This window comes from Schistocerca piceifrons, chromosome X (genome assembly GCF_021461385.2).
Source record: "Schistocerca piceifrons isolate TAMUIC-IGC-003096 chromosome X, iqSchPice1.1, whole genome shotgun sequence".
Classification (NCBI taxonomy): Eukaryota; Metazoa; Arthropoda; class Insecta; order Orthoptera; family Acrididae; genus Schistocerca; species Schistocerca piceifrons.
This window is the reverse complement of record NC_060149.1, coordinates 183,680,930-183,704,251: the sequence shown is the minus strand read 5'-3', so window position 1 is coordinate 183,704,251 and position 23,322 is coordinate 183,680,930. Positions and strand designations below refer to the sequence as shown.

The 23,322-nt window shown below is 42.2% G+C and overlaps 1 protein-coding gene across 1 annotated transcript in view; it reads left to right on the top strand.

Moving 5' to 3' along the window:
• Positions 1-3,460, top strand: part of LOC124722240 (octapeptide-repeat protein T2-like) — a 55,200-nt gene extending 51,740 nt beyond the window's left edge. Inside the window, exon 2 of the mRNA XM_047247431.1 lies at positions 3,396-3,460. Within this exon, the coding sequence (XP_047103387.1) occupies positions 3,396-3,460 (65 nt within the window). The remainder of the gene's footprint in view (positions 1-3,395) is intronic.
• Positions 3,461-23,322: the final 19,862 nt, after the last annotated feature.

The following is a 23,322-nucleotide window of genomic DNA, read 5'->3' as shown; positions in this document are numbered from 1 at the left end:
ACTGAGGTCGGTGACATGGAGTACCTGACAGTAGTTGGCACCACAATGCATCTAATATGACGAACGTATGTTTTTCGGGGGTGTTCAAATGGTTCAAATGGCTCTGAGCACTATGGGACTTAACTGCTATGGTTATCAGTCTCATAGAACTTAGAACTACTTAAACCTAACTAACCTAAGGACATCACACACACAGACCCATGCCCGAGGCAGGATTCAAACCTGCGACCGTAGCGGTCGCGCGGTTCCAGACTGTAGCTCCTAGAACCGCTCGGCCACCCCGGCCGGCTTTTGAGGGTGTCCGGATACCTTTGATGCCGACCGGGGTGGTCGAGCGGTTCTAGGCGCTACAGTCTGGAACCGCGCTACCGCTACGGTCGCGGGTTCGAATCCTGCCTCGGGCATGGGTGTGTGTGATGTCCTTAGGTTAGTTAGGTTGAAGTATTTCTAAGTTCTAGGGGACTGATGACCTCAGATGTTAGGTCCCATAGTGCTCAGAGCCATTTGAACCATTTGATACCTTTGATCACAGAGTGTATGTTAGCGTGCATGATGCTGTGTGACACTGTGTACTTAGGCGCAGTACTGAGAGCTGTGGCCTGTGAGTCAGTCAGAACATTTGCAGCGAGCTGATTATAATCTCTTACCAGGAAGCTTGCGTCAAACAAGTAGCTGCCAGCACCGAACCAAAGGCAATACCAAGTTGCTTACTTGTGGATGGAATGTTTTGTCATAACAAGGGCATCCTCCTTAGGTCATGCAGCGAAGCCACGGCCTGTCAGATGAGGGGCATTGAAGGGGTTTCATCTCAAGTTATCACTGTGGAGGAAATCAAGCTATAACAGCTGAAGAAAAAGGAAGTACAGAGAGAGTTAGATGAGATAAAGAAAGAGAGGGCACAGGAAAACAGAGAAAACAAAATGGGAGGGAAAAAGAAAATGAGGGAGATGAGGGAAAGATGAAGAGAAAAAAGAAAAAAGAGGAAGAGAAGGTTAAGGAAGAGAGAGGCAGAGTAAGAGGAAAAGAAAGAAGAAGGAGAAATAGGAGAGAAAGAGGAAAAAAAAGAGGAAGAAGAAATAGGAAAGAAAGAGAGAGAAAAAAGAGGGGGAGAGCTAACAGAGAAAGGGGGAGAGAGGTAGGTAAGGAGACAGAGAGAGAGGGAGAGAGAGGAAAAGAGAGAGAGAGAGAGAGAGAGAGAGAGAGAGAGAGAGAGAGAGAGAGAGAGAGAGAGAAAGTGAGAGAGAGTGAGAGAGGAAGGAGAAAGGAGATTAATTTATTTACAGGGAGATTTATCCATTTATGTATTTGCTATTTCCTTTAGTCAGTTATCTTGCTAGGAAAACAGACCAAATGTTGCACACGAATTTGCATGAATACAGCACATAATATTTTAAAGTAATTAAAAAAGTTTTGGTGCAACTAAGCATTGTGGTAATTAAGAGGAAAATTTATATAAAATATCTACATAAAAATAATAACTTTAAAAGAAAGAGAACTAAATTCTACATTGTACCCTTGGGCCATTTCGTGTACAGGTATGTCTTCACTATAAATGCAGAAGTCACGCGCTACTGTTCTACTGTACTACGCTGCTTTTCTGTATATAAATTTTGTAATTTATAATTGTTGCTATAGTAGTACACAACGGTACACTTTACAGTACTGCACTACAATACTGTGCTGGTTTTTCAGAACAAAGCTAGATTTCTCATTTGGCTGGATAGTTAGACTCCGGCACGCTGAGGCAAAACTCAGCATTCACGGGGGCTCTGTTGATGTGCCGCCGAAGGTGCAGAGACAGGGAGATAACTGTCAGCGTCTCAGAATATCTTTCCCAGTCCTCTCCGAGGTACATCTGCTCACTGCTTCTGGAAGGTTGTTTTGGATGGGTGTTCTACCGTGGTATTTCTATTCGTGTGGAGTTATGGCGTCATCTTGGTCCTCTCTCAGCAATTTGTCTCGCAGTTCAGCTTATGCCACCGTTCATCATTCCTTATTATTGTATAGACCGTTGTATTTCCAAAGAAGTTCTTTCCTGTCGTGGTCTGTAACATCTTGTCTGATGACACACTCCAAGACGATGTGGTCGAGGATACAGATTGCTTCACACTCACCTGTGCCTGTGGTTGGTTGTGATATTTTCAACAAGTAGCTGGGATAAGGACCATGTCCAGAGAGGTAGTGTCGCCTTTGGCGGAAGGGATTACGACATTCGGGATCTTTCTTTTATGTTAGGAAGCAACGGGAGGATAACTGTAAGAACAATGGAGAGAGAGAAATGGAAAAGGGAGAAATACGGACACTTAAAATCTGCAACGAGCCCTTTCCAATACGACTAACGATATCATAGACTGCTGCTAAAACATATCACCAGGGCATATAGAGGACTGCTGGAGGTGATAAATGAGCTCTTACACGAAGAAAATGGTCTGTTATTTGCAGATAATGCCGTTGACAGCTACTTTATTCGTGGACGATTTTCAACGGCTTGTAAAGTTCTATTACTCAGCTCAGCCACCCGTCTTTTACTCCAAGTAAGAACTTCGGATTCTAGACACAATACAGCTGGCAAGTCTGAGCGTGTATAGCAGGCTGTGCACGTCCTGTTAATGGAGTCTTCAAAGCAAGACCAGGAGTGCGCGCGGGAGCCATGTTAACGCCAGGTGCACCTGTCCCGGGGATGCACCAGCGATAAGCGCTTTCTCGTGCGGTTAATCCTATCTACTGGGGCCGCCAGCGCTATTGTAACACGGCTAGGGACCACGCGGACCCCACAAAGCAGTATTCTGCGATGCCGAGATTGTACCCGGCCAAAACTTCATAATGCATCATGTTCCAGCAGGCCAGAAACACACAGGCGCACAGATTTTGAGAAGCCGACACTCTCATCTTTACCTGCCTTCTACTCCTGTTGAGTCATTACTTTCACAACTAATGCAAATGACTGAATTAAATATAAACTTCAACACTTTTAAGCGTGTTACAATAGGTTCTCTAGTTAGTTGCTTCTCTTTCAGGTAGAAGTAACGGTGGTCATCGGATTGTCATATATGATTTCTAGCGTCCAATATTATATTTCAGTTGCTATGCATCGATGATTCAAATACAGTATAGTGGGCACACCGTAAAAATTCTCCGTGCACTCCTGATGCGATCATATTCTGATGATGATTCTTATTGACGCTAACGTTCTAATTACTATTAATCGGCACCTTATTTCCAGGTTTCTGTCATTGCAGTAACTTCCACATGAAAGAACATATTGACACAATAGAAATTACTTACAATAATACAATTATACTCTCGTAGAGGCACCCTACATTTACTTTACATATAAAATAAAGTACGAACAAATATTTTGTCATATTACAGTACAAATCTGATTGCATTTAAAGGCCATAATTTCATCAGCCTGGACGTCCTGAGTGACGCCACAGGATCACCATCTCAGGTCAAGTGAGCGTTAGTAGTGTGTCAAGGAGAGAACGAGACTACCTTCAAATGACCTTTGATGTCATGTTACTGCTCGTGTAAGCGTGTATATTATATTCAGGGTCACTGGTGACGCTTGCCTAGGTCACCTGTGCGGAGAGGAGCAGGAGAGGGAGCAGGATGAAAGGTGTAGGAGGTCGGTTAATGCGAATCAAGCTCTTCCCTCCAATCTGCCGATTTGCTCTCGTTCAATAGGAATCGTTCGAGGTCTGTACTCTACAGTGAGATGGTCACAGGCAATTTTTCCTCTGAATTAAAGAAAATAACGTTATTATCAAACTACAATGCCATCTGCGCATTCAGTCTGGTACCGCGCGACCGCTAGGGTCGCAGCTTCGAATCCTGCCTCGGACGTGGATGTGTGTGATATCCTTAGGTCAGTTAGGTTTAAGTAGTTCTAAGTTCTAGGTGACTGATGACCTCAGATGTTAAGTCCCATAGTGCTCAGAGCCATTTTTGAACCAGCTGCGCAATGAATTATTATTTTGCAAACACACAGAGACAATGTGTAATATGGCGCATGATATGTGCAAATATGATAACACACGGCGTATGACATGCATAAATACGTCGATGAGTGTCTCGAATCGATGTATATCACCTGCTGTCCATGTGATCGCGATTGCATCATTCCTCAGCACTGACCCTGCTATACACATGTCGCGATTTTTTTTTTGTTGTTGTTGCAAATATTGCACGTCGCTCCTTTGAATTTGAGAGACGCAGGTACTGGTGTACCTTATGACTGGTCACTGCAGCAGCTTCTGGTAGCCACACTACACCATGCATATTCAACTTCATGATGTTAACGATGAAAGCAGATAAATAATATCAACAACTTTATGTGTTGCTGAGACCCATAATTAATATAGTGCTCAAAAGTACCCCTATTATTTAGCAATCCTGCGCTTTTGCTATTCAATCGAGGCCTGTACTCCGTAGTGAGGGGACCAGGTGCTCTATGAGAAGAAGATTTAATATAAGATATTGGCATCGTAGCATAGTATGCACACCATTGGTCAAGGGGCTTTCTCCCCCCCCTCCCCCCCCCCCAGCTGTTAGGCAATTTTCTCTGAATTAATTAATTAATTATAGGAAAAATGACTTTATTATCAGATTACTACACAGGAATGCACATCTCATGGGTGACATTTCTGTAGAATGTTAGTTGAGCAGCATATTATTTTAGTGAACACATGAAGACAACCTAATCTAATCTAAATATACCAAGAAACGGCGTGTTAGATGTGTAAATATGCCACATAAAATACATAATGAATGGCGCACATTCAGACACCTCCAACTGAATTATACCGTGATATGTACAAATATACAGATTGAAATGCAAATGTATGCCTGCCTAACGTTAAGAAAGCAAATTAATTTTGAGTGCTCCAAGACAATAAATTTCAATACCTGTCAGCATGTATCCACCTATCTCTAATTATTATTATGAGTGTATTCCACACACAAATATACACATGACAGCAACAACAACAGTCCATATATGCTTATTCACAGCCTTCTACATCAAAAGATTATAGTTCATTTGGAGCCCAAGCAGTATCAAATGGTTCAAATGGCTCTAAGCTCTATGGGACTTAACATATGAGGTCATCAGTCCCCTAGACTTAGAACTATTTAAACCTAACTAACGTAAGGACAGCACACACATCATTGCCCGAGGCAGGATTCAAACCTGCGACCGTAGCAGCAGCGCGGTTCCGGACTGAAAGCAGTATCACTCAATAGATATGGCCCCATCTTTATATGTGTGACTAATATATCTGAATGCCCAAAATCATTGTACCTTACTGAACTTATTATGAAGCAAAATAATAGCATGGTAAGGTAAAATGGAAATAAAAAAAATCCCTGTTTCGTTGTTGTTGTTGGTGGTGTGTTTGTTGCCACCGCCGGCCAGAGTGGCCGAGCGGTTCTAGGCGCTACAGTCTGGAACCGCGCGACCGCTACGGTCGTAGGTTCAAATCCTGCCTCGGGCATGGATGTGTGTGATGTCCTTAGGTTAGTTAGGATTAAGTAGTTCTAAGTTCTAAGGGATTGATGACCTCAGAAGTTAAGTCCCATAGTGCTCAGAGCCATTTGAACCATTTGTTGCCACCGATCTGTATATGTTAATGAAATTAAGACACGATACACAGGTCTTGTTATACGTTGCACCTTCATGTAAAACTATCAGTGCATTCTGACAATTTTTTGTATTTGTATCTTGTTCATACAAAATGTGGTTCAAAATGGTTCAAATGGCTCTGAGCACTATGCGACTTAAATTCTGAGGTCATCAGTCGCCTAGAACCTAGAACTACTCAAACATAACTAACTTAAGGACACCACACATATACATGTGCGAGGCAGGATTCGAACCTGCGACCGTAGCGGTCGCTCGGCTCCAAACTGCACTGCCTAGAACCGCATGGCCTCCCCGGCCGCCTACAAAATGTGTTCTATTGCATATGTATGAATAATACGTCTGAATGTAACAAGAAGACAAGTACATAATCAATTTACGATTCTGGTTCCTACCTCGACGACGCAACAAAATGACAGTAAATATTAAGGATCTCCAAAAAAAGCAACAATGTACCAGATCCGTAGCGACATCTTAGCATCATCCTACGGATGCGTTCGCCTCTGATCATAGGGGGTACATCCCGCAGTCGTGGCAGCGAAAACCTTGGTACATGTTTCGGCTTTCTTTGAGACATCCGACGCATGTGTCACCAATTCTCTTCTGTCAGCTTCAGCAGTGTATGCCAGTGTGATAGAAAAATCATTCAACATAAATTGTCGAAGTATCTGAACTACTTGTTTTAAAAAATGCACTGCAGTGGTTTAAAGTCGTAATTTTCTATTGTTAGATAATAATATGCTGTCATAATTTTTTATCATATTTGCATACCCACCACGTTATCAGCGACAAATGAATACCATGTGGATGAAGTTTGTGGTACCCGACCTTCGCTCCGGAGTGCTAAGGCCGCTGGTGTATTCTTGTTCCACCTTACGTTGCACACAGAGAAAAAATTCTACTGTTGAACATTAATAAAGGAATAGTAGTCATCATCTGCACAGGCTTCCCCTCCTCGGTGGTTAAGATTTTAGTGTTACCTCCAACGTCGAAAAAAATTGTTTTATAAACAATTGCAGTACTTATATTTTGTATGTTGTACCATTAACTTACCAGGGAATAGTCCAATTTGCTATGCTGAAAAACACGTTGAAATGTTTCACGAATAAAGAATACACCTAAAGAAAAGTGCTGTCATAATTTTTGCTGATACGGCACACTAAAAAGATTTTTTTTAATGTTAAATTTAGTCACTTTCGCCGTACAGAAAACGTTTTATAACAGCGATTTATACAGCCCTTCCTGCCTAGCACGATCATCGGCAAATAATCGAATACAGCCGTGGCAAGAGGGCGTATTGCCGTGTAGCGTCAGTTTCGAAGTGTACACACGTGAACTTTAAGCAATTAAACCTCCCAAAAATGTTTCAAATCATTAATTTTTTGAATAACTTGCAGTTCGTGTCGACGGCTACACTGCTGCAGATGTAATTGTTACACAAAAGACTGCCAGAGGAAAGAAAATCAAAGCAATGTATGATGTTACATTATAGATGACTTTCATCGATAGAGACTTTCATTTATTGACATTACATATTTTATAACAATTCATGTTGCACAGTTATTATGATAGTTTTGGAGCTTTAAGCTGTGAAAATTCTTTTCTCGAGAGGCTGAATCACACTATTACTTCCAGGAGGAATCCGAAGTACATTAACAGTCTTTTCGTCTTCCTCCTAAAGACGGAGGTGTCGCTACGTCCAGCCAAAGTTACAACTAAAGCAGTGAATAATTTGCTTCAAATGGAAAGACGGCATTTCGGATGTAACATTGCAGATTATTCTGTCCCACGTTCTATGTAGATTACAAGACTATGGAAAGTAAATAACCCTCATTTTTAATTTGTCGTCCTACTTCGCCTTGATGTTACTAAAGACAGTGATAAAGCTGTGGAAACAGTAATCCACTGAAATAACCAGTGGCACTGTTGTATACGAATGTGTCATAGCATTTATCGACTGCACCAGTGACTCTGTTGTTCGCTCGAAATAATAAAGAGCAGTTTGCACAAAACCTGACTGATTGACATTATATGCAGCTTTTAGGGGATAACAAAAAGCTTTGTCTTCAAGGCATCTTTGGATTTCTCTGTATTAGTACTAATTAAACATATCACCTCTTCACATTTTATTGAGGAAAACTATATAATTTTGCGACTTCCTTTTCCATATAATTCACTGAATCTGTTGAATCAGGACGAAGAAGCCTGGGAATCAGTAATGCTCATCGCACTTGCAATGCAGAGCACCCACCTCTTAGATCTCTCTCGGTAACGGTGCACTATCACCAGCAGTTCTAAATATTTCGAATAGTTTTGCTGTTACACTTTTAGGGTTTCATTTCGGTGCTTGTTTCATATTTCATGTGAATCTTTCTTCCATTTATACAATTAACGTAAGATTTTAAAACGTTACGAATTTTGCATGGTGCTTACGTTTAAGCGATTTCTCACTACTAACTTTAACTCAAAAATTTAGAGAGTTTTCTTTCTAACTGAAAACAATTACTGTGCATGCCTTCTTTGGGCCTGGAAGGTACTGTATTTTTGGTCTGGATTTTAATTACTGCATCAATCATCATTCGCACCAAAATTCACAGCACCGTTGGAGTTCTCTCCTGTTTCCTCTAACGTATCCATAATTCCTAACGAAATGTCGGCCCTATTGAAACGAATGTCCAAGATATTAACTAATAAACAACCCATATATGTCTTCAGGAGAAGTACGTGATATCGATTGCATACAAAGTTCTCCATATTTCATCTTTGCAAGGTTGATATCATTAGTTTGATTCCATATTACTGAGAATTGATGCCTCCTGTACAAATTCAGATGCTATTAGTAAGCACATGCCAAAAAAATCACAAAGAAAATTAAGTTTTATCTCCATTGTTAACACTTACCCAACCTCAAAGCTAACTGCTAACTGTGATTTATGGTAGATGAGTTACAAATTCGAGTGCACAGTAACTGTGAATAATTGTGTCAGAGAAACTATCAACAGAAAGTAAAACTCGCTTTTATTACGATCACGTTGTGCTGTATCTGTCTAACAATGCGCCTTAAACCCTGGATATGTGCCCGCTGTGTTCCACATGCGCTGTTTGCAACAGCTACGACGCATGTATACGTCTCTCTGAGCTACGGTTTTGGCAAATTTCAACGATTTTTAAAAATAGTTGCAGTGTGTCTCAGCAACTTAAGTCTTAACATCGTGTTTCAATCAGCGTATTATGCCCGTAGAAAATTTTTCAGGGCAGTTTTCAACGTATCAGGCTGCACAGTTCCCTTGTTAGTCAAAGCTCACACCTGTATGAATAAGTTTCCAACAGTAATTTGTGTAGCTCCTGGCACAGCGGTAGCAACCACATTACAATACTTTTGCGTCGACGCATAGAAGCCTAAGAGAAAAAATATTGTCTCGTATCAAACTAAAGCAGATGAGGTCAGTGGGCTTCCCATATTAAGAGATGGATTACTGCAATTCTTCTTATTTTTCTTCATGGGCTTTTGCAGTGTTTACAACAAAGACTATATTCAACAGAAGGGATCTATGGGGTAGCGAAAACCCTATACAATAAACTATGCGGGATCAAAATGAATATGAGATCTGCGAGTGGGAAGCCTTGCCTTCTTCTCTCTAGTCCCGATTTTCGTGTAATCGAGACGTGCCGTATTCCAGCATACAAATATTTTTTCCCATGTCAGTTAATTAACCGAACCTGACTACAACGTCACACTACGAATCTTAAGTGTGCTGTGTGGAGTTATGGGGCTGCTGAGATATGTTCTGCAGAACGATACACAGATGTTTGTATTATTCTGTGCTGTGTCGGAGACAACAATCCATGAGAATTCAGCATAGCTACTCTCCCAGGAATTACATTGTGTGTTCACTTGGGAAAGATGATTGTCAACAACGATCATCATATTTTTCACACGAACTAAGCCATCGAAGCTGTATAGCTCGTCATAGCACTGAATGGTGTCAGAGATGCTAACTAGCTGTTCTCGAATGTATCTGCTCAAGGTCAAGTGCGTCCAATATTCGAAGTATGTGCGACTAAGTGTACTACACAGTTGATGGATTGTGTTTATTAACCGACAGTGTCAGAAGTGCTTACGATGATGTGGTTGAATATATAGTGTAAAATAAAGTTCGTGTCAGTGTAGAACACAGCCAATGCATTGATGCATTCGGGCAATCTGATATACGAGCAGAGCTGAAGACATATACAGGAAGAAAAAGTCACGGACTCGGATTTCGCAGCGCGATTCCTCACATACTGGCAGTACAAAAATTTCTCTGACAAAATTTCATCCTGCGCAGATTTCGGGCAGTAAATGAACGTTGCAGATCGGCAATCTGGCAACACTGTAGTCACATGTACGGTAACTACCTCTGTCAGAACATAGTGATAATGCTCTGCAATTAGATCGTTGGATAGCGTTTTGGATTAGCATGCAGGACGTCGAGAGTTCGATTATGACTCATGGATTATTTGTTTCCATTTGCTACAAGTAGGTTCGAATCCTGCCTGGGGCATGGGTGTGTGTGATGTCCTTAGGTTAGTTAGGTTTAAGTAATTCTAAGTTCTAGGGGACTGATGGCCTCAGATGTTAAGTCCCATAGTGCTCAGAGCCATTTGAACCATTTTCCTACAAGTAGTCTGCGTGGTACGGTATCTGACGTCTTAATGGTCATACATCGATTACAGTGGGTCTTCTACAAAAAATTTGCAATTACGTACCACGAACACTGTAATGAAAGTGCAATCGTTTTCACTGGATAGTATCCAAAGAAATCTTTTGCACGTCGTGGACGCGTATTGTTTCGCACAATTGCATTTACTAGATTCCAAACCTCTTTCCTGTGTACCCTCCACCAATGGTTCCACCGAAATTATTTTCAAAGCATGTTGTAGCGTCCGCAGCTCGTGTTCTAGTGGCTACCGTTGCTACCTCTGGATCACGGGGTCCCTGGGTTCGATTCCCGGCCAGGTTGAGGATTTTCTCTGATTGTTTGTGTTGTCGTCATCATTTCATCATCATCATTCGTGACAATGGTTAGACTGGAATGTGAAAAAATTGGGCTGTATGAAAATTGGGACTTTGTGTGGGTGCTGCTGACCGCGCATTTGAGCGTCCCAAAAACCAAAGATCATTATCATCATCATCATCATCATCATCACCATCATCACGTTGTTAGCCCTACTGGTGACGTAAGGTCCCAACGGATTGTAATGGAACTGAACGTGGCAGGAATAATAGTTGGTATTAATCGACGGGACCCTTGGGGCAGGGACATAGAAACAGGTTTGTAATTTAGTAGATGGAGTGGTGCGAAACAATTAGCGTCCATCAACATGAAAAAGCTTTCTTTAAAAGCTGACCAATGAAAACGATTGGTTCAAATGGTTCAAATGGCTCTGAGCACTATGGGACTCAACTTCTGAGGTCATTAGTCCCCTAGAACTTAGAACTAGTTAAACCTAACTAACCTAAGGACATCACAAACATCCATGCCCGAGGCAGGATTCGAACCCGCGACTGTAGCGGTCTTGTGGTTCCAGACTGCAGCGCCTTTAACCGCACGGCCACTTCGGCCGGCGAAAACGATTGTATTTCCATTTCTGTGTTCGTAATACGTGACTGCAAATGTTTTGTAGAACGCTCACTGTAATCGTTGTATGATGATTAAGACGCCAGATACCGTACCATGCAGACTACAGACTACTTTTAGCAAATCAAGACAAATAATCCACGATCCAGAAACTAGCCCTCCACTTCCGGCATGCTAACCCAAAACGCTATCCACTGCACCTACTGCACAGCACTACTGCTATATTCTGACAGAGGTAGTTACCGTACACGTGATTAAAGTGTCGCCAGATCTTTAACATCCATTTACTGCCCGAAATTGGTACAGGACATAATTTTGTAACAGATATTTTTGTATAGCCAGTAAGAGGGGAACTACGCTGCGAAGTCTGAGTGCAAGAATTTTTCTTCCCCCTGCATAACACAGGTATTCGCAATGCATTGCTGCATTTATAATGGATGGGAGGAATGACGGATGTCTGTTTATTAATAATGTGTCTGTGAAAAAGTTAATAATACCTTTGTCTTAAAAAAAGTGTCATTAATATACATGCTTACAAGCTCAATGTATGATGAAGCGTCAATAAATCAATATTTATTCCTACAACGTGTTGTGTGTTTGTTATTATGATTCCCCTTTGATAAAAGAAGTTATAGTGCTATTTTTGCAACAAATATAATAACGGTACTTGAATAAGGGATAATCTAGTACAGGGCCGGCCACAGGGTGCCAGACTTCAAGCGTGAGCATGTGTAGGCTGCGCGGGGACCAAACCCGGGTGTGTTATTCAGTTTTACTCCGTCCTGGGAAGTGCTGGGAACGGCGTGACATTGCATTTAGCATTGCGGTATGCCATTTTTCAGTCGGAACAACTCTCTTGCGTTTGCCAGAATCATGATGTGAGCGCTGTTTACACTTTGCTATTTGTCCGGAGTACAAAAAGAAGCAGTGAGAAAGAATTTAACGATTTAGTTGACTATGAAAGAGCAAACAATTACAACAGTTGATAGACGGGGTTCATTGTTCTGTACATCACGAAGCGCTTTGTGCTAAATTTGCTGGCATGGGGTATGGAAAAAATTGGTGGCGCAAATGGAAATGAACGAAGAGTATGGGCTCTTCATATATTACTGCAAAGTATGGTTGTTAAGTCAAGGTGTCTGCCTGGAAGGACTTTTCAATTTAGCACTCTAATGCAGGAAAAAAATGTCCAACATCTGACATGCACCCCCCCCTGCAAGTTTTCTGTCTGTCACAAATTTCCAGATGATAAAGTTACTTTCTTCTACACCAAAGAAAAGCATAGATTCTTTGTGACACATGCACAATATAACTTTCTGGAGGTGTACAGCACCCACTGTTCACATCCGATTTCGGTTCAGAAATTATACTATGCTCGCATCAGTCCTATGAAATGATTGTCAGCAACGTAAAATGCCTCTTGCAAGGAAACAAACAAATGCATCAAATGGATATCAGCGGTGTCTGACATGTGAAATTACATACCATACTGCACTAACTCCATAAACAGGACACTTAAGCAAGTGTATATATAAGGTTTGCATTATCTCACTGTCACTAACTTAGAATCATTGCAGTTATGAAATCGAAGACTAGATTTATGTCAAAGATGTGGCAGAGAAATGTTGTCCTTTGCATTCATCTTCGTTCGACTAGAAGAAGGTGTTGAAATAGGCTTTCCATCGATGGACATAACTGATCACACATGTGTTGGAAGCCCTCTACTGACTGTGGTATGGATATGTTTGCTGTTAACGATGACAGGTAGATGAGGTATGTCAATCCATAGTGAACTTTTACTCAGTATTGCATTCAGTTATTGGCGAAGTCTTGTACTTAGTAGGGAATGTGTGATCAGTTCGCTATCATTGGCAAGCTTGTAAAGTTTTTGTTGGGGTTTTACGTTACTGTGGGACTTGTACCGACATGTGCAAACAAAAATCAAAGAAATATCCGGTCTTAGGGGAGGCATGATTTGACGTGAGGGAGTGTGATTTCAACGCACCGATAGCCATAAGGGAAATGAAGAATGTTACGTGAAACATTATGTACAGTCATAAGAGGGATATCGGTACTGATATTTCTAGAGACACAGCTGTCAGGAGGAGGTATTTCCAATACTTCGCTTACTGTCGGATCCCATGGGATTGGAGCTGCGCAGGTAATATTTATTTGCAATTACAGTGATAAATAAGTGGCTGGTTTTCTAGGACGACACCGTTTGGGGTGCGTGGCCCATGGCGGAGGTGGCCTGTGGCCAGAACGAATGACTATTTTCGGCGTAAGGCTCTCGCCAGCGGCGGGTACAAAGAAAAGTTCCATCCTGACGGCTAGTCGGTTCTTTCCTGCAACTGCAGGGGCAAGTCCCGGGGACATCGCCCTCTGGGTAGGTCAGTAACGAACTAATACTCAGTAAGCGTTGGGCTGTCTTCGTGATCGCTTACGTTGATGTGTTCTCTGTGGAAATTTAAGCGATTCAATATCGATCACTGCCAAGTGTTGGCGCTGGACGTACTGATAACATCCGAATTCTACCGCTCAAATCGTCCCCGAATGCTGTCCATGGCTGGGGGTGGTGCACTCTGGCATACACATTCATGCTCGACTGTGGTCACGATAGCAGTTTTCTCTGACGTCTGAGCGTTGGCGCTGGTGGTGTATGAGGTGACTGGTGCACTGCTTGTAGTCATTGGGACATGAGCGCATTTAAGTGTGCCATGTTTACTGCTTCTCAATACAGTCCAGTGAACTCTGTCTTGCAGTGGACAGGTGGCAATGGTATTCATTGTTGTTACTATCTCATCACATAATGGTCCCTTCCTCCTCGTCCTCCTCCACCTCCATCTCCTCCTGCACATTCTTCGTCCTGGTGTAGCAGCAAGAACCGCCTTAGAAGTTATATAGTGCTTTAAAAACCCAGTCGCAACATCCAATTTCCGATTGATCAATTTATTGTTTGCGATAGTGGTATTGCGAGCACACACACCACTTCAAACCCTTTACTGATTGTTTAAAGACATTGCATGCAAATGAGCAGAAATCTGAACTTTCCAGCTACCTCCAACGTAATGGACATCCTACAAAATGACCTAACTGTGCCAGTATCCATCGACAGGGGACAAGGGGAAAATAATCCGATTGGGACTAGAATCTGGGTGATTGCAGAATAGAGTGAGAAAATATTTCCAAGACATCCACAGCTGAGTGTTTACCAGGTATCCACTACTTTGTTCAGGGCAGCGGTGGGGATTAGTGTGGCAGATGACAGATGCTACCCACTTCTTCTCGAATGTCTGTGTTCCATCTGCTACAGGTTTCCATAGCAATGGAAGTATCTGAACAAAGGGATGTACCAACTACCAACACCAGGTCTGCGTGAGTGACAAGGGGGTCAATGGGAGGTAAAAGGAAGGGAGGAGGCTTGAGGTTACATCTCGGTCAGTGTGTGTTTGCATACATTGCTTCAAACAAACAGCAAGCATCCACTTGAGAGAGCCACCTGCTGCTTTGTTCAGGGGATTAACGCGGTCCAGTGGCTGCTGTGGTGCCGGGGGCCCAGCGCTTGGATCCGGCGGCGAAGCCCCTCAGTGGTTTCAATGCGTGAGCACGCATCACAGTCCCACTGGCCACACGGCTACTACAATGTATGCATGGCACAGCTGGTCTTATGCCACAGCTGCAGTGCGTGTTTTTTGTACGGAAGAAAGTGACCGCAGTGCAATTACGTGTGATGAGTGTTTTATATACTGATGGCATTCGTTGTGGGATCAGAAAAAACGGTACGAATTGTTTAAATATTCCACACACTGCCTTGTATCCTGTAAATTTTTTAAATAAATTGTATTCCATAAACTGCATTCAATTTCCCACGAAATTCTTTAAACAAATAAATAAATAAACTATGTTCCATACGTTGACTTGTTTCCCATAAATTGTTTAAATAAACAATATTCCACAGACTGCCTTGTCTACCAGAAACTGTTTAAACAATGCTCCATACGCTGCAATTGATTTCCCGACAAATTCTTGAAATAAATAAATAAACTATATTCCATACACTCCCTTGTATCCCATAAATTGTTTAAATAAACAACATCCACATATTGCCTTCTCTACCAGAAACTAACATGCCACTGGGTATGTTTGGGATAGGATAAGGTGGATCCACCACAGTGTAATTACATAATTAGAACATTTAATTGCCGGATATGAACTTTTCCCAGAAAAAGAGCAGATGCAATGCCGGCAAATTAAATTTAAAAAGTAAACAATATATCCTCTATCATGTAATTGATACTGATTTAGGGATTTTCTCTGCCTCGTGATGACTGGGTGTTGTGTGCTGTCCTTAGGTTAGTTAAGTTTAAGTAGTTCTAAGTTATAGGGAACTGATGACCATAGCTGTTAAGTCCCATAGTGCTCAGAGCCATTTGAACCATTTTGATGCTGATTTCAGTTTCCTATCGTGAGATCCTTCCTCTCGAGCACAAATCGAGTCTTCCTCCCGCCAATTTCCAGATGGTGGAGGGGAGGGGAGGGCTGAGGGTTTTCCCAGGAGAGGGAGGGATAATTGGTTCAAATGGCTCTGCCGGCCGCGGTGGCCATGCGGTTCTAGGCGCTTCAGTCCGGAACCGCGCGACTGCTACGGTCGCAGGTTCGAATCCTGCCTGGTGCATGGATGTGTGGGTGATGTCCTTAAGTTAGTTAGGTCATCAGTTCCCTAGAACTTAGAGCTACTTAAACCTAACTAACCTAAGGACATCACACACATCCATGCCCGAGGCAGGATTCGAACCTGCGACCGTAGCGGTCGCGAGGTTCCAGACTGAAGCGCCTAGAACCACTCGGCCGCACTGACCGGCGAGGGGTAGTTAATTAATGAATTTAAATAATAAATCAATTAGTTTAATATTAAAAGTGTGCTTGTATCAGCGAGGGGAAGGGAGTGGAACGGGAGATTTCCCAGTGTGGTGGGAAAAGGAAAGAGGGAGGAGGAGAATTGGGGTGTTCTGAGAAGGATGGACTATTCCCAGGGGTCATAAATCAATCCAAGGGTCACAGGCCACTTAGCACTAACAAAACGGCCAAGAACATAGTTTATCCTGCTAATAACACACATTACATCTTCTACCAAAAAAATGATTACCTGCAGCTTCATCATATACTAATCACGTACAGAATCGCAGTTTTTCTTCGTCGACTTTCAAGGACGGCGTCGTCCATGGAGACTACAGAAGAATGGTCTCCTGTAAGGAAGTGTTTTGGCTCCATTTCTGTTTCATATATACACGAACGACCAACCTATAGCCCCTAACAAGAGTTGCTTCTTATATGCTGACGACCTCGCTCTAGCCAACCAGAGTACAGATTTTGAATCAAGGGAGAACAACCTCACGAATGCCCTTAAAGATCTGTCAAGATACTATAACACAGACCATCTAAAAACCAAACCCTTCAAAGACCCAAGTGTGTGCTTGCCATTTGAGAAACAAGGAAGCCACTCGCTAGATGATAATAGTATGGTTGGGGGTTGAACTGGAACGCTACGAGACTCCAAAATACCTTGGAGCGACACTTGACATATCTCTCACTTTCTAAAAGCACTCCATGAAATGCAAGTCGAAAGTCTCCACCAAGAACAATCTCCTACGGAAACTGGCCGAATCACAGTAGGGTGGTCAACCTGAAACAATCCGAACATCTGCAGTGGCACTATACTATGCTGCGGCAGAGTATGCCTGTCATGTTTGATATAATTCAAGTCATGCCAAACAGGTGGATGTAGCTCTCAACGAAACCTGCAGAATTATAACAGGTTGCTTGAAATCCAATGCAGTCGAATGGGTTTTCCACCTCGCAGGAATAGCACCACCACTTGTTCGATGATAGATAGCTGTGAACAAGGAAAGAAATGCAGTGGAACAAAAAATTACTCATCCTCTGTATGGGCATGAACCGCATCCGCAACGACTGAAGTCAAGGAAGAGTTTCTTTAGGACATCAAAGGAACTTAGAGCAACTGCTAAAAAGGCTAGATTACAACTATGGAGGGCTACGACGTACCTTCCCCCTTGGTTGGAAAAGAATTGTTGAAGCCTTACATCCAGTCCCTGACAGGGAATGGACAACTTGGAAGTCCCCGAATAGACTGAGATCCGGAGTTGGAAGATCAAAAGTTAACCTGGCAAGATGCACTGATCCAAATGATATTCGGGGAGACTGTGGAGAAGAACAGACAGTCAGACACATAATTCGGTGTCGATTGTGTCCAGCCTCCTGTGCAGAAGATGACCTTCAACAAGCAACCAAAGATGGAAGTGGCTAAGTTTTGGTCAAAAGCAATTTAATCATAACTGTGCATGTACCTGTGTGATTAGGACACGAGAATAATAATAATAATAATAATAATAATAATAATAATAATACAGATTTATAGTAATGTTTGGGAAGCCCTGAAGCAATGTATACGACGCTGGTACAAGTAATTTTATATAAGACACACAGAGCCGCAAATGCCAGGAATTACCCCAAAAGTGGACGACGAGTGTTGAACATGTGACGTGACCAGTTGATTTAACTTGCCACACATGCAGTGTTTGGGCTTTTCGACCCTACCCTAAACCTTTGGGAGCAATGCTACACGTTGCTTTGTATGGGCCTCCGCAGCAGGCGCCTGGTTGATGCACCCATGCTGAATGCTGTTCATCGGCGACGCAGGCTAGAATTTGCACACCACTGCCGCAACTGGACGTCCATTGAATGTCGACAGGTGGCCTCTTCAAATGAATCACGTTTTTCCTCCGTCAGCATGAAATGTCTGAAACCAAATGCCCAGCAACAATCGTCGGAAGGTTCCAGACCGGAGAAGATTGTATTATGGTCTGGGGAGTATTTTCGTAGCATTCCCTGCGTTATCTCGTCATTCTGGCACAATGGATCAACACAAGTATGTATATTTTAGGTCCCATACCCACCACTACATACAGTTTTTTTTTTTTTTTTTTTTTTACTCGGGATGATGGCATCTACCATCATCACAGTGTAACGTGTTGCACAGCTCTGCAGTGTTATTGTGTGTGTTTCGAAGAGCACGAGGATTAGTTCATCGCACTCCACTGGCCGTCAACTCTCCAGATGTAATCCCAGTCGAGAACCTGTGGCACCACCTCCATCGGGCTGTTCGTTTCATGGATTCTCAGCCGAAACACTTAGCGCAGCTGGCCAAGGCATTGGATTCGGCATGGCCTCACATACCTGTTGGTATCTTTCAGAATCTGGGTGAGCCTTTTCCTGCACGTCTTGCAGTGATCTGTGCTGTAAAACGTTGTTATTCGGGCTTTTGACAGATTGTCACTTTACTGTGATTGGGCAGTGAATTAGGTCAGTACTGCGTCATGCGGGTAATGGTACAGGGAGCAGTATGTTACGTACGCACGCTAAATACTCAAAGGTGACAGATTTTGTTAACAAACCGGCCGGAGTGGCCGAGCGGTTCTAGGCGCTGCAGTCTGGAACTGCGCGACCGCTACGGTCGCAGGTTAGATCCCTGCCTCGTCCATGGATGTGTGTGATGTTAGGTTTAAGTAGTTCTAAGTTCGAGGGGACTGATGACTTCAGAAGTTAGGTCCCATAGTGCTCAGAGCCATTTGAACCATTTGTTAACAAAGGTGATTGTACTCTACTCTGACTAGCTGTCAGCAAGTATTACAATCCATACGTGTAGTTTCTCTTGCACAGTCTACTCCTGATTTTCTTCAAATTCTAAAATTTGTTTTAGAAAACTGTTCGCTAAATTATACTTCAAGATTCGCCTGTGTCGTATGCTATTACATGCAGCGTTTATGTGAAAAGCAGACTGTGCCACATATTTCAATAAATAATTTCTGCCTGTACTCTTACCGAAGTGAAAATTGCCTCTTAAAACAGAATACATATGGCGCACCAGGTGTTGTGCAGTTTATGCTTCATCTCCACTTACATTTCATTACATTTGTATTGCTACATTTTAAAGTTGTAGGAACTTAATGCTGCTGTGAGGTATCGAGAAGCGTACGTATGACGTCATGTGACAGATGGTCTCAGTGTGTCAGAGAGCTGGGATGGGTAAGAGTCGTGTCGTACTGGAACGTATACAGAAACCGATGATTCATCTGCAAGGCTTTGCGGGAAGGAGTGTAACTTTCAGCGTTTATATTTACTGTTTAAATTCCGACCATGCTTCTGACTCTACTTGCAATGATCGATTGCCAAAAGTAAATACAAATTTTGGTGGATGTTGATAGTCATTGGTTGAAACAACAGACCAATTATAGGCGCAGCCTTAGAGGGCAGGTACCAAACTGTTAAGATAGCTCACTACCAGTCTGTGATCGTTGTCGGAGGCGGCAATAGGTGATTCCGTGCGGGAAATGTGATCTCGCGTTAAAGTGTTATAACTTATTGAAATTGCCTATGGTGACGTTCTTGTGCAAGCTTGTGATAGTCTGGTGTGAATTCTGAGAACATTCTATAGTGACTTTTTCAATGCTCTAGAAATATTTGGAATCCGGAAACTTTGCAATGAAAAATGATAGTAGATTGGCTCTCAGAATCTTTTTCTTTAGTTTTTGTTTCTATAAACAGAAATAAAATCAAGTCGCATCTCAGTATTCTGTAATTTTCTTTTGAATAGCACTGAATTCTCTCGCATTTGCTAGTTTATTATGCACCGTTTACTGCATCCACGCTCAAGCTTGTGGCAGGCCAAGAAGAAACGATTTGGGATAATGGCTACGAGACATGTTTGCAAGATAAGAGATAAGCGAGTTGCCTCCAGCTGTGCTAGGCAAACTGAGCACGGATATCATTCACTGAAATGCACGGTATTTGTTGATAATGGCACGTGTTTTTTGGGAGAAGTGTCATAGTCAGGAATCCTCCGTGTAGTATTTGAGGATTACAATTTACATGTTTTCGGAATTGTACCTGACATTTCCACATGAATATTTTACAATGTGAGTAACGTTCCTTCCTGTCAGTCACGTTGAGGTGTTTCTCATGATACCACAGATTAGTTTATACCTGTGTTTGACTAAAATATCTGCTAGATTAGGGCTCCTGAAGCTGAATAGCATATCGATGAAAATAACAAAACAGGCTGGTGTCAGAAGCCTCCAGTGTCATGTAAGACTTCGTCGAATGTACAATGTACACTAATTAGGAAACATGCCACCAATGTGCAATTACGATAAACTGAACTAGAAGGGAGACAGCTCAATATAAGTGAAAATGAAAGACTTGATATAAGATTAGAGACTTTTTTGTCACATGTGATGTCTTCTTCGTCGACTAATGATTACATACATACTGATAAAATTTTTAAGTGACACAGTAAAAGTCTTCGGAAATTAAATTAGCGCTCAAAATACAAGATTATTATAAGTACCTCTGGAATTTCAGAAAAAGATTGCTTTATAACTACAACACCTAGAGAAAATAGATACACATGAGTGCGTAGAGCATCCCTCCAATGTTTTAACTCACATTACAGGTGCTTAATGAGGACACCTTCTGTGGCATGGCAAATGCAGTACGTCGGTGATTTAATTGAACTGGCAGACACGAATTGCCCAGGAAGGCGGGTCAGAAATCCGCTTTCGAAATCCATTTACTCAGTTGTCTATCTGCAGGCGTGTTCTATTTCAGTGTCACAGTGCGGAACGTAGTGTCTGTCTACATTTTCTGACACGTCTGCTCCAAGAGAAACTACGTTACAGCGTGTATTACGAAACGAGATTTGGAGAGATGTTATATTCACTGATTTGATTCTTCTGTGTACCATTTAGTTTTCTCACAGATGTTTTTCTGAAACCACGGATGTACTTCTGTATAACCCTGTACACTTATTTTCTCAACACCTAACGAGATTATCGGGTCTAATTTTCACAAAATCAAGCCTGTAACATCCGTAGACTGCACAGCAAGTTTTCTATTCGTACTAGTGATAGTTAATAACTTTCCAACACTTTTGTATGGATAGATAGTTGATGATAACTCTATGAAGACTCACTTAGTTTAACATGACCAGACTGAGACTGAATGCTTAGAGACGACTGTAAAGACGTGACGTCATGAAGCCTATGCGCCTAATGAGTCTGGAATTGTTCTCTATGCCCATTTATAGACCATCGTAGACAAATTTCAACAAATACTTTATAAAATGTTAAAAAATTTATCATGTAAAAATTTCATAATTACATAAAACTCAGGAATTACAGACTATATTTATACACAACTGTAAACGAAGTTACATTGCTAAATTATTGGCCGCGTATCCTCCAAATAGCATTAATACTGAGCTCTTCAATCATGAGCAGAGTTTTAGATACAAATGTTTCTCACCTGATTTCTAACAAAGGGCACAAACACTATTCCAGAAAAACTTTATGCAGTTGAGGAACTTATTTTTCTAGCTATAACACATATTTGAAAGGCCGTTTCCCCTCTGCAGCGGAGTTTGCACTGATTTGAAACTTTGTGGTAGATTAAAAATGAGTGCAGCACTGCAACTCGAACCTAGGACCTATGTCTTTTACAGGCAATTGCGGTATCGACTGAGCTAGCCAAGCATAAGTCACTATCCACCCTCACAGCTCTACTTCCACTACTACCTATTCTCCTACTCTCCAAACCTTATCGTGTGTCTTCAAGGGGTCGGTATCTTACTCTAGAGTTGGCAATGATAGTGGTAGAGACTGTTCAGATGCCCGACCTGTCACCACTACACATCACCGCTCCCACCCTCAGGACGGAATCATTTGTATACCGATTCTGTTCAAAAATGGCTCTAAGCACTATGGGACTTAATATTTGAGGTCACTGGTCCCCTAGACTTAGAACTAGTTAGACCTACCTAACCTAAGGACATCACACATATCCATGCCCGAGGCAGGATTCGAACCTGCGACCGTAGCAGGCGCGTGGTTTCCGATTGAAGCGCCTAGAACCGCTCGGCCAAAGCGGCCGACATACCGATTCTGTGTGCGTCTAGTCTTACCCGAAGTGGGACTAAGAGAACGTTTTCGAAACGTTTGCCAATCTTGTAACTGAGGCGGGACGTGTGTACTCATATAGATGGATGTGGGAAACCACCAAAAACCACATCAAGGACGGCCAGCACATCAGCCTTCGTCGTTTACCCGCCTGCTGAATTCGATCCGGGGCTGGTGCGGTACCCGAATCCCGGAAGCAGCGTTTTCGTGTGCGTGGATATCCGGGACAGCCTCCGGAAAGAAGAGGTATTGAGCGAAAACGGCTTAGTCACAAACTAGTGGCATGTTTTCAGAATCAATTTTCATTCTGCAGCGGAGTGTGCCCTGAAGTGAAACTTCCTGGCTGATTAAAACTTAGTGACTCACAGGGACTCGGATCTGTGATCTTTGTCTTTTGTGAAGTTTGGAAGGTAGTAGAAGAGTTACTAGTGAAAGTAGAGCTTTTAGGGTGGATCATGAAGTATATCCGGATATCTCAGTCTGTACAGTACTATCCCGTACAAGACAGTGGTGCTAGGTTCGAGTTCCAATCCGGCACGCAGTTTTTATCTGCCAGGACGGTTAAGTTCAGCGAACACCCCGCTGCAAACTGGAAATTCACTATGGCGAGAGCTTGCTTTCCAGAAGTAGTACTATTCACCACATTTGTGCTAGTAAATGAATCGTCCCCTTACATTATATTCATAGTCTTGAATCTCCGACCGAGAGAAGCGAAAATCACTCATTTATATATTCTGAAATAATTCCCATACATACATCTCTGTGACATACTTGTTGACTATTGTGTTACACGTCTTTCATAATTTATAGAAATGACGTCATGTAATACCTTAAGCTGCTGTTGAATTTATTCTTCATTTTCCACAAATGAATATATATACATATGAGTGTGAGTTAGTGATTCATACACGCCACTTTTTACACATTACAGTAATACAAATTCTTCTACGGAATAGAAGGATTTGCCTAGGAGAAACTTTTTCAGCTTCTTTTCAAATTATTTTGCTATCTCTCAGAAATTTTACATCAC